Source organism: Bombina bombina, chromosome 7 (genome assembly GCF_027579735.1).
Source record: "Bombina bombina isolate aBomBom1 chromosome 7, aBomBom1.pri, whole genome shotgun sequence".
NCBI classification, from domain to species: domain Eukaryota; kingdom Metazoa; phylum Chordata; class Amphibia; order Anura; family Bombinatoridae; genus Bombina; species Bombina bombina.
Window position 1 is genome coordinate 52578035 of NC_069505.1, and position 13190 is coordinate 52591224.

The 13190-nt window shown below is 37.9% G+C and overlaps 1 protein-coding gene across 2 annotated transcripts in view; it reads left to right on the forward strand.

The window, feature by feature from the left end:
- The window catches only part of SLC25A45 (solute carrier family 25 member 45), a 204048-nt gene that overhangs the window by 68935 nt on the left and 121923 nt on the right, over nucleotides 1-13190 (forward strand). The window contains exon 2 of one of the 2 annotated variants that reach the window (XM_053720103.1): nucleotides 9711-9764. In XM_053720103.1, the coding sequence (XP_053576078.1) occupies nucleotides 9728-9764 (37 nt within the window). In that variant the 5' untranslated portion in view covers nucleotides 9711-9727. Of the gene's footprint in view, nucleotides 1-9710; nucleotides 9765-13190 lie in introns of those variants that run through there. The other variant, XM_053720104.1, reaches the window with a different exon arrangement.

Sequence of the window (13190 nt, forward strand, 5' to 3'; positions counted from 1 at the left end):
TTAAAGTTTGTGAAAAAATTTGTGAAAAAGTGAACAATTTTTTTTATTTGATCGCATTTGGTGGTGAAATGGTGGCATGAAATATACCAAAATGGGCCTAGATCAATACTTTGGGATGTCTTCTAAAAAAAAATATATAGATGTCAAGGGAGATTCAGGGATTCCTGACAGATATCAGGGTTCCAATGTAACTAGCGCTCATTTTGAAAAAAAGTGGTTTGGAAATAGCAAAGTGCTACTTATATTTATTGCACTATAACTTGCAAAAAAAAGCAAAGAACATGTAAACATTGGGTATTTCTAAACTCTGGACAAAATTTAGAAATTATTTAGCATGGGTGTTTTTTGGTGGTTGTAGATGTGTAACAGATTTTGGGGGACAAAGTTAGAAAAAGTGTGTTTTTTTCCATTTTTTCCTCATATTTTATATTTTTTTTATAGTAAATGATAAGATATGATGAAAATAATGGTATCTTTAGAAAGTCCATTTAATGGCGAGAAAAACGGTATATAATATGTGTGGGTACAGTAAATGAGTAAGAGGAAAATTACAGCTAAACACAAACACTGCAAAAATGTAAAAATTGCCTTGGTCCCAAATGGACAGAAAATGGAAAAGTGCTGTGGTCATTAAGGGGTTAAAGCATTCCCCACATGAAATGTTATGAAAATTATATAGCCATAAGGTTAGAGGCCCTCCCAAACCTATATGGAACGCCATTATCCCAGTCTCTTTTCACATACAAATAGTGCCTTCAAACTGCCCCAAAGAATCCTTACTAAAGGATTATAAATGTCCCATGAAATGGGATAGTGCAAGTCTCCAGTACCTAGAAGACAAAAGCACTTACCTGCAAATCTAGCTGTTGGGCAGGAAGACAGCTCACAAGGCGTGAAAGGACACCTACTCCTTACAGAGACCTGTAGAAAAAGAGAGTACAGAGTAACCAACTCTGGCTTTCTGTACTGAGGGCAGCAAATATGTTAGAAAACAAAGCAAGGACCGCCTTGCCACTTTCTAACTGCATAAAAGCCACCACTACTCTTACTCAAGAGATTGACGTGGACGCAGCTAAACCCCAATCCTTGCTTGCAGGGAAAAGTACCCGAAAAAGGAATAAATATCTTCAGACACCAACTTCACGTCCTCCATTGACTGTAAGGATTCCAGTCCTGCTTTTACTTTTTGCCTCAACTCACCTTCATCACCTGTACTTAAGGCATCACCCCGCCCCAAACAAGTGCTTAGTTGTTGAGTATTGTTTGCTGAAACCAGTGCTCTGTTGCTTATAAGCTATAAACTTATCAAAAGAAGATTTACTTCTACTACTTTATCATTTGGGATTACAAATACCAGCTGCAGTTTGGTCTCATAAAGGGACTAATAACAACTAGTCTCATTCATCCTGAAGTTTGCTATTCCAAGAAGTATTAATTTATTTCAACTCCACATCTCTACAGGAATTGCTATTTAATTTCCAACAGGAGGATTCTACCTACTACCGCTACGGTATTTGTATCAATTCTAATTTACCTTGGATGCCTTAAGTAACGGCTAATTACAAATTCATGTTTTCTCTTGAACTTATCTAAATTGACTTTGTCTCTCAGATATTACAATGTTTGCAACGTATGTTTTATTTAATTCTATGAACTTCCTTTGATACATTCTCATACCGGACAGTAACGGACTTTATGTGACGTCACACAGCTTCTTTCATCTCAGCGTGCCATACAGCTCCTTACAACCCAGCGTGTCTCACAGCACCTATTGCAATCACTAGTCTGTGTTCAGATATCCACGCTGCAAGCATTACTCTGTGTGCTGTGTCTCGCAGCAGGTCACGCCCCTGTCAGCAGCTGCGGTCTGTGTGTCTCACATCTCTCATGCCTCAGTGCTTATTACAATGAACACTATCTCTCACATTTGGGTTTGAGCACAACTAATGTTAAAAGTTGTTATTAATAATAATACTTATTTTCAGCCTCTAAATATTTATATGGTATAACAATATTATATAACCATATAAAGACTTACTGCCATTACTTATAAAAATCACTCTGAATAAAACAGTCTATGCTGATATAATAGCCTGTACTTCAGTTGTGAAACAAATATAATTTATTTAGACTCTGCAGTTGTGATTCAAATAACCAAGGAACCTGATATAACAACTAAGCCATAAAATATGGATCCAGCAGAGCTTCCTCAAATTGTTTATAATTTAACACAAAGAGTTGACCAACTTAGTCAAGCCTTTAGAGAGTTACAATTAGAAAATGAAACTTTAAGAAAAGTAATAAAAGACACTGTCTCTACTACACAGAGCCTTCCTGACAATCTGTCAGAACCATTTATTGCACCTCCAGATTTTTTCAATGGAGATAGGAATTTATACCGTCAATTTAAAAATGCTTGCCTGCTTAATTTCACCCTTAAACCTAGAACATACCCAAATGATAGGGTTAAAGTCCTTACAATGATAAGCTATTTAAGAGGTGAACCTCGCATTTGGGCAGACACTCTCTTTGAGACAAATAATGCTGTTCTTTCATCTTTTTCATCTTTTCTGGATATCATGGATGAATTATACTATGATTCTAACCTACAGTATACTGCTGAGAAAAAGATGAGGAACTTAAAACAAGGTATCAAACCTGTTGAATGTTACATAACAGAATTCAAGCAATATTCTATTGACTCTCAATGGAACGCCATTGCTTTAAAAAACCAGTTCAGGCTTGGACTCTCTGACGCAGTAAAAGATGAATTAGCCCGAACTGAGTTACCTGAAACATTGGAAGGCCTTATGAAGCTCAGCAGGCAAATTGATAGGAGATTACGTGAAAGAAGATTTGAACGTCAATACCCTGAAATAGTTTACAAGAAGGATAAGGTTCTAAACCATCCCACTTCTAACAGTCCTCATACTGGTTCAACTGGTGCTGAAGCAATGGATATAAGTTTTATTAGAGGACCTCTAACTCCTGAAGAACGCATCAGAAGGAAGACTAGAGGCCTCTGCATGTATTGCGCATCCTCATCTCATACTTTAAAGGATTGCCCCTCTTTGCCACAGAACAAGAAGAGTAAGTTCCATACCAATCTTTCTCTCCAGTCAAAGCATAACAACCCTCTTCATTGTTCTTTACTTCTTTCTCTACAGTGGGCAAATAAGCAATTGACCATTCCAGCCATCTTGGATACAGGAGCACAAGGAAATTACATTGACAGTTCTCTGGTTTCAAAAAATAAATTACCATTGATAAAAAAGTTGTCTCCTATTTTCCTTCGTGTGGTTGATGGCTCTGAGATATCATCAGGGCCAATTACACATCACACCATCCCGCTCTCTGTCACCACATTAAAAACACATCATGAACATCTCACTTTTGATGTAATCACTTCTCCATTATTCCCAATAGTACTTGGGCTAGCTTGGTTACAGCTACACGAACCTGATATTAATTGGAAATCCTTAAATGTTCAATTAAATTCTGATTTCTGTCAACAGACTTGCCATAGAACCTTTTTTCACAGTTTATCCTCCACATCAGAAACTCAGATACCAGAAATGTACAAGCAGTTCTCTGAAGTCTTCAGTAAGAAGGAAGCAGATACCCTTCCCCCACACAGAATCTATGACTGCCCTATTGAACTGAAACCTGGAACCACACCACCTATTGGACATTTATACCCACTTTGTCAACCAGAACTGGATCATCTAAAGACTTACCTAGATGAAAATCTAAAGAAAGGATTTATCCGTCCTTCGGTTTCTCCTGCTGGTGCAGGAATGTTTTTTGTGCGGAACAAAGACCAATCTCTTCGGCCTATCATTGACTTCAGACAATTGAACAAAATAACCATAAAAAAACGATACCCTCTCCCCCTCATTCCTGAACTCATAGAAAGACTCAGGCATGCTCAGATTTTTACTAAATTAGATTTGAGAGTGGCGTACAATTTAGTGCGTATCCGAGAGGGGGATGAGTGGCTTACCGCTTTTAGAACTAGGTATGGGTTGTTTGAATATCTAGTTATGCCCTTCGGCTTAACTAACGCACCCGCAACTTTCCAGTTCTTTATTAATGACATTTTCCATGATCTCCTTGACACATGTGTTGTTGTCTACCTAGATGACATTCTAATCTATTCCACAAATCTAGAAGAACATATCAAACATGTTAGTTGGGTTTTAGCAAGACTCCAAGTCCATTGGCTATACGCCAAATTGGAAAAATGTATTTTCCACACCAACAAAATAGAGTTCCTGGGTTACTCCATCAGCCCAAATGGGATTCAAATGCAAGATAACAAAGTGGAAGCAGTAAAGTCATGGCCCACACCTTCAACACGGAAAGAACTACAAAATTTTCTTGGCTTCAGTAACTATTACAGAAAGTTCATTCGCAATTTCTCAAAAATTGCAAAACCTCTGACTAAATTAACTAGTGCTAATTGCTCTTTCCAGTGGACTAAAGAACAGGATGATGCGTTCTGCTTCCTGAAGAATTCCTTTTCATCTGCTCCCATTCTGAAATATCCTGATCCAAACCTTCAATATACCCTAGAGGTGGATTCTTCAGATTATGCTCTTGGCGCTGTCCTCTCCCAAAGACAGTCTCCTACAGAACCACTACACCCAGTTGGGTTCTATTCAAAAATTATGACTCCAGCAGAGATCAATTATTCCATTGGGGACAAGGAACTTCTAGCCATTAAAAGAGCCTTTGAATTCTGGAGACATCTTCTTGAAGGTATCTCCCTACCTATAGTGATTTACACGGATCACCGGAATTTGGAATATCTACAAAATAACAAAACTTTATCTGGACGTCAAGTGAGATGGAGTCTCTACTTTAGTCGTTTCAATTTTCAAATCATGTACAGGCCGGGATCAAAAAATGGGAAGGCAGATGCACTCTCTCGACGAGATTCAAGACCTATACAAGAAGACTCTCCTACTAGCATTCTTCCCCCTACTCGATTCCTTGCTATCCTATCTCAACAGGATAAGGAATACCAATCTGATCTATCTTCAGAAGACCAAACCCTACTAGATAGCCTAAGCCTCCTAAATGGTTTTTACTTTCATGGTTCTAAACTATATATTCCAGAAAGGTTCAGACAGAAAATAATCAAAGATCATCATGACCCTCCACTAATTGGTCATCCTGGTATCAAACGTACACATGAGCTCATCTCCAGAAGTTACTGGTGGCCATCGATGAAGACCAGTATAAAGGAATATATACAACATTGTACAACCTGTACAGTATCAAAACCAGAAAGGAGACCTCCCTATGGCTATTTAATTCCTCTGGAAGTACCGGAATCTCCTTGGTCTCATTTGGGAATGGATTTTATAGTTGATTTACCACCTAGTTCTGGACAAACTACCATTTTAGTTGTTACAGATCATTTTACTAAAATGGCACATTTTATTCCTTATCACAAGTTACCCACTTCCATTGAAACAGCATACTTATTTCTAAACCACATTGTACGATACCACGGGTTACCCTCCATTTTAACTACTGATAGAGGAACCCAATTCACCTCACGCTTCTGGAAAGCACTCACTAAAGCACTCCAAATCGATCAAAGGTTAAGCACAGCCTTCCACCCTCAGACTAACGGCCAAACTGAGAGACTCAATCAGTGGCTTGAGCAATATCTACGTTGCTATTGCTCATATCATCAAAATAAATGGACTTCTTTTCTCTCTATGGCTGAATTTGCCTATAATAATACCATTAACAGCACTACAAATTACTCTCCCTTTTTCGCCAATTATGGTTTTAATCCAAGATTCACTATTCAAACGACCTCTACACATGACTCACCATCTGTTGATGTGTTAACACAAAACATAGCTGAAAATTTCCTACACTTACGTGATAACATCAAACAAGCTCAGGCTTCTCAGAAGAAATTTTATGATTTACGTCGTAGAGCTTCTCCGAAATATTCCATAGGGGACTATGTTTGGTTATCTTCTAAAAACATTAAAATGCACTTACCAAGTAAAAAATCGGCTTGGTTGTTTCTTGGACCATTCAGAATTCTACACATCATCAATGAAAATGCCGTCAGGCTTGACCTACCTGATTCTTTACCCATCCACCCAACTTTCCATGTATCATTATTGAAACCCTACTTGGGAGATAAGCCTGATGTACCTCTTCTACCCCCTTCTCCTATTCAATTGGGCACTGATGTCTATGAAGTTTATGATCTTTTGGACTCAAGACATTATAATGGAGCATTACAGTATCTGGTCCGATGGAAAGGGTTCGCCCCAGAGGATGACACTTGGGAACCTCATGCACACATTAATGCTCCAAAGCTTATTGCTCGTTTCCATAGACGCTATCCAAGTAGACCTAAATTCCAACCCGTGGTCGGCTTGCTTGAGGGGGGGGGATCTGTAAGGATTCCAGTCCTGCTTTTACTTTTTGCCTCAACTCACCTTCCTCACCTGTACTTAAGGCATCACCCCGCCCCAAACAAGTGCTTAGTTGTTGAGTATTGTTTGCTGAAACCAGTGCTCTGTTTCTTATAAGCTATAAACTTATCAAAAGAAGATTTACTTCTACTACTTTATCATTTGGGATTACAAATACCATCTGCAGTTTGGTCTCATAAAGGGACTAATAACAACTAGTCTCATCCATCCTGAAGATTGCTATTCCAAGAAGTATTAATTTATTTCAACTCCACATCTCTACAGGAATTGCTATTTAATTTCCAACAGGAGGATTCTACCTACTACCGCTACGGTATTTGTATCAAATCTAATTTACCTTGGATGCCTTAAGTAACGGCTAATTACAAATTTCATGTTTTCTCTTGAACTTATCTAAATTGACTTTGTCTCTCAGATATTACTTTGTTTGCAACGTATGTTTTATTTAATTCTATGAACTTCCTTTGATACATTTTCATACCGGACAGTAACGGACTTTACGTGACGTCACACAGCTTCATTCATCTCAGCGTGCCATACAGCTCCTTACAACTCAGCGTGTCTCACAGCACCTATTGCAATCACTAGTCTGTGTTCAGATATCCACGCTGCAAGCATTACTCTGTGTGCTGTGTCTCGCAGCAGGTCACGCCCCTGTCAGCAGCTGCAGTCTGTGTGTCTCACATCTCTCATGCTTCAGTGCTTATTACAATGAACACTATGTCTCTCATTTGGGTTTGAGCACAACTAATGTTAAAAGTTGTTATTAATAATAATACTTATTTTCAGCCTCTAAATATTTATATGGTATAACAATATTATATAACCATATAAAGACTTACTGCCCTTCCTTATAAAAATCACTCTGAGTAAAACAGTCTATGCTGATATAATAGCCTGTACTTCAGTTGTGAAACAAATATAATTTATTTAGACTCTGCAGTTGTGATTCAAATAACCAAGGAACCTGATATTGACAGAGGGAAAGAGAATGACTGGAGGTTATGGGTAAGGGAAGTGACACTTAACAGCTTTGCTGGAGTGCTCTTTGCCTCCTCCTGTTGGCCAGGAGTGAATATCCCACTAGTAATTGGAATGACGTTGTGGACTCTCCATGTCTTAGGAAATAAAATTAAATAATAGGGGAGAAAAAGGCCATAGACTGCAGAAAATAATAATACATTTTTTAAAAATGGACTAAAACTTCAGAATTGCAGTACCTAATATAGTGGTGACCAGTGTGGGGGGGGGGGATAGAGAGCTGTTTAGGTGGGATCAGGGGGTGGGAGGTGTCAGGTGGGAGGGTAACCTCTATACTACAGCTAAACTTAACCTTACAAGCTACCTGTTTAACCCTTAACTGCCAGGAATTTCAGAAGTGTGGGGCGCACCTGTAATTAGCAGCCTTCTAATTACCAAAAAACAATGGTAAAGTCATGTATGTCTGCTATTTCTGAACAAAGGGGATCCGAGAGAAATTTTTACATCCATTTGTGCCATAATTGCACAAGCTGTTTGTAAATAATTTCAGTGAAAGAGTTAACCATTTTATTAAAATGATCTATTTTGCAGCGAAAAGGTGGAATGAAATATACCAAAATGGGCCTAAAAATAAAATAATTAGTTTTGATAGAAAAAAAAAATAAACAAAAAAACAAGGCTCTTTTTCTGTTTAAATAAAACAAAGCTGCTAAAAAAGCTTTTGGTCTTTCGAGTAAGTTTTAGTCTGAAATGCCCGGTCCTTAAGGGGTTAAAAATGTTTTGAATGCAGCGGCATCTTGTTTGCTGCAAATATTTTTCAATAGCCAAACTCCACCCTCTATTTGCCATGTTTGGAGCAAATCAAGATTTTTTTTACTGGTCTAGCCACGGTCATTATGTTATCAAAATGCCATTGTTTTGCATCTTCTTATCTGATAATCTCCGCTGGAGCCAACTAGGGACAACTCTGAAAATTAAAGGGACATGAAACCCAAAAAATGTATTTCATGATTTAGATAGAATAATTTTAAACAACTTTCCAGTTTACTTCTATTATCAAATTTGCTTCATTCTCTTGGTATCATTTGTTGAAGGAGCAGCAATGCACTACTGGTTTGTAACTGGACACATGGGTGAGTCAATGACAATCGGTATATAAATGCAGCCACCAATCAGCAGCTAGAACCTAGGTTCTTTGCTGATCCTGAGTTTACCTAGATAAACCTTTCAGCAAAGGATAACAAGAGAAGGAAGCAAATTAAATAATAGAAGTAAATTGGAAAGTTGTTCAAAACTGCATGCTCTGTCTAAATCATGAATGTCTAATTATGACTTTACTGTCCTTTTAACAGTTGGAAGAGCACATAGCAGCCTACATACATAAATTACAGATAAAAGGGTAAAAAAAAAATAATAATTCCAAAGTTTTTTCATAATTCATAAATAACAAAATTTGGAACAACTTTCCAATTTACTTCTATTATCAGAAGAATATAAGCTTAGGAGCCGGCCCATTTTTGGTTCAGCACCTAGGTAGCACTTGATTGGTGTCTAAATGTAGTGTCCAATCAGAGTGCTGAACCAAAAATGGTCTGGCTCGTAAGTTTAACATTGCTGTTTTTTCAAATAAAGATACAAAAAGAACAAAGAAAATTGATAATAGGAGTAAATAAGATAGTTGCTTAAAATTGCTTCTTTATCTGAATCATGAAAGTTTAAAAAGAATCTTGTGTATGTCATCTGATTAGTGACATATATATATATATATATATATATATATATATATATATATACTGTGTATATATCTATATCTATCTATCTATCTATCTATCTATATATATATACATACACACACACACAAGTTCCTGCACTGATCAAACAATCACTATGTAGAATATTGCATTGTCAGATTCCTGCAGGACACACTCCACACTGTCTGGGGGGGGGGGGGGGAACACTTTTTTTTTTAATTACAGGACCTGGAACAAAATAAATTATGAGTGCATATTGCAATTATTTTTATAACTAGGTACAAACATTTAAACATGTACTCTTAATGTCCCTTTAAGCTTAATCATATTTGTTTATATTTTAAAATGAGCTTTAGCTACACATGAATTAAAATGTCCCTTTAATTGCAGTGACCAATGATAGGGTTTCATTAACTGACCACTAGTTAATCTGTTGGCTCATAACAACTCACAATTCAAAGTTCGAGTTCTTCAAGAGGAATATTAAAAACGCATTCTTTTCTAGGTTTCTGGGATCTAGCAATGCCTTTTGCAGAGTTTGTCGCAGGATGGATTTCAGGTAATTAAACAATATAATATCTGCATTATAGGAAGTGTAAACTATTTATTTTAATATCTTTACTTTACAGTGTGGTCTGATGCTTTATTATTATTATACACTTTATTTACATATTCTGCTGCACTGTCCATGGGTACAATTCATTTAAATAAATCTATGATTAAAAAAAAAACTTACAATCTAGAAATTATTCATTTGTATTTTTTTGTATAATTGGAGCAGGTGAGAAGTGTGTAAATTAATTTCTGTGCTCATAAACTCACCGGCATCGAACAAAATCACGCAAAATCTTTGAGGGGACATTAAAATATACGCTTTTTCAAAGGGACACTGAACACAATTTTTTTCTTTAATGATTCAGAGAGAACATGGAATTTTAACCAACTTTCTAATTTACCACTATTAGCAATTTTTCTTCATTCTCTTGCTATCTTTATTTAAAAAGCAGGAATGTGATGCATAGGAGCCGGCCCATTTTTGGTTGAAAACCTGGGTTATGCTTGCTTATTGGTGGGTAAAATTTCAGCCTCCAATAAGCAACGGCTATCCATGGTGCTGAATCTAAAACGGGCTGGCTGTTAAGATTTACATTCATGATTTTCAAATAAAGATAGCAAGAGAATGAAGAAAAACATGATAATAGGAGTAAATTAGAAAGTTGCTTTAAATGTCATGCTCTATCTGAATCATGAAAGAAAAAATTTGGGTTCAGTGTCCCTTTAAATCTACCCCTATATCTTTGATATTTAGTGAAAGATATAAAAAAAAATAATCATATTCATTTTTAATCTATTTTAGCTGGGGTATTATGGGTATACTGTGCCATAGTGCAAAATCGGTTATTATATATTTGAACAAACTATTGAAAAAAATTTTTTTATTTAAATTGAGATGGTTTTGGTCTGGAAATAAGATTAAAGGGACATGAAACAAAAAATGTTCTTTTATGATTCAGATAGATCATACAATTTTAAACAAATTTCTAATTTTCTTCTATTATCTAAATTGCTTCATTCTTTGTGTATCCTTTGTTGAAAAAGCTCAGGAGCACTATATGGCAGCAGTTTTGCAAGAAATGTATCCATTTGCAAGAGCACTACTGGGAGCAACCTGAAAGCCAATGACAAGATGGCAAGAGGCATATATGTGCAGCCACCAATCAGCAGCTTCTAGCCTACCTAGGTATATTTTTTCAGCAAAGGGAACAAAGAGAACAAAACAAATTAGAAACTATAAATAAATTGGAAAATTATTGAAAACTACAGGCTATGTCTGAATCATGAAAACAAAATGTATGCTTACAAGATAAATTCCTTTCTTTCCTGGCAGGGAGAGTCCACAACTTCATTCCTTACTGTTGGGAAATACAACACCTGGCCACCAGGAGGAGGCAAAGACACCCCAGCCAACGGCTTAAAGTGAATGTAAATTTTGATGCTAAAGTGCCAGGTTTTTAATTTTTTTATTAAAAACAGGGGCACTTTAATTCATCAAAATCTACATTTCTTTCTTTTGTGTTGTAAAAAAAACTTACCTTTTAAACTTGACAGCAGCTCCAGCTTCCTCCGGTAGTCGCAAGCCATTTCTGATGTCAGAAATGATGGATCGGTCATCCTCCAATCACGGCTTTCCCCCGGGGAATCGGTGTCTGATTCAACGTCGTGATTGGAGGAAGCCGGATTCCTCATTTTAGACCCAGGAAGAGGCTTTGCGACGGGTGGAGGAAGCTTGAGCTGCTGTCAAGATTAAAAGGTAAGTTTTTTTTTCACAACACGAGTGAAATGTAAATTTTGATGAATTAAAGTGCCCCTGTTTTTAATCAAATTTTTAAAAACCGGGCACTTTAGCAGCAAAATTTACATTCACTTTAAATATCCCTCCCACTTCCCCTATCCTCCCAGTCATTCGGCCGAGGGAACGAGGAAAAGTAGGAGAAACATCAGGGTATAAAGGTGCCAGAAGAAAAAACCAAAAAAGGAGCCTCCCAAACAAAAACATCTTACGGGCGGGGTCATGGACACTCCCTGCCAGGAAAGAAAGGAATTAATCTGGTAAGCATAAATTTTGTTTTCTGTCCATAAGGTAGGGTGAGTCCTTACTGTTGGGAAAAACAATACCCAAGCTCCAGAGGACACTGAAGGAATAACGGGAGGGACAAGAAAAAGGCGGACCTTAATCTGAGGGCACCACAGCCTGCAAAACCTTTCTCCAGAAAGCTGCTTCAGCCGAAGCAAACACAACCGACTTGTAAAATTTAGAAAAAGTATGCAAGGAGGACTAGGTAGCCGCCTTACAAATCTGATCCATAGAGGCTTTGTTCTTAAAAGCCCAGGAAGAAGCTACTGCTCTAGTGGAATGAGCCGTTATCCTCTCAGGAGGTTGTTGTCCCGCTGTCTCATAAGCTAGGTGGATCGCACTCCTCAAGCAGAAAGACAGGGAAGACGTAGTGGCCTTCTGACCCCTATGTTTACCCGCACAGATGACAAACAAAGATGAAGTTTGTCTGAACTCCTTTGCTGAAGAAAGATTGGGACACAAGGAAGGAACAACAATCTCTTGATTAATGTTACGATCTGACTCCACCTAAGGAAGGAAACCTAACTTAGTATGTAAAACCGCCTTATTAGCATGAAAAACAAGGTAATGGGGGTCACAATGCAAGGAAACATCTCAGAGACTCTGCGAGCAGAGGCAATAGCCAATAGAAATAGAACCTTCCAAGATAACAGTTTATTGTCAACATTATGCATGGGCTCAAACGGAGCCTGCTGCAACACACGAAGAAAAGATTGAGACTCCGTGGCGGAGCCATCTTTCTAAACACAGATCTGATCCTAGTCGGGGCCTTAAAAAAGGACTGCACATCCGGTAGCTCAGCTAATCTCTTGTGCAGCAACACCGACAGGGCCAATATCTGTCCCTTAAGGGAACTAGCAGATAGACCCTTCTCCAGTCCATCCTGGAGAAAAGATAAAATTCTGGCAACTTTAACCCTATGCCAAGAAAAACGACGCCCCTCACACCAGTGCAGGTAAGTCTGCCACACCTTATGGTAGATGCGTCGAGTAACTGTCTTACGAGCTTGAAGTGTCGATGACACTCTCAGAGAAAACTCTTCTAGCTAAGACTAAGCATTCAATCTCCACGCAGACAGCCTCAGAGAATCTAGATTTTGATGAAGGAAAGGTCCCTGTATGAAGATGAGAACATCCCCACCAGATCCGCGAACCAAGTCCTTCGCGGCCAGGATGGAGCAATTAGACTCACCAATGTTTGCTCCCGCACAAGGGAGAAGAGGTAATGGAGGAAAGAGATATATGAGTCTGAACTTCCAGTGAACCGCTAGGGCTTCTATTAGAACAGCTTGAGGATCCCCCCAACTTGACCCGTATTTGGGTAGTTTGGCATTGAGACGGGAGGCCATGA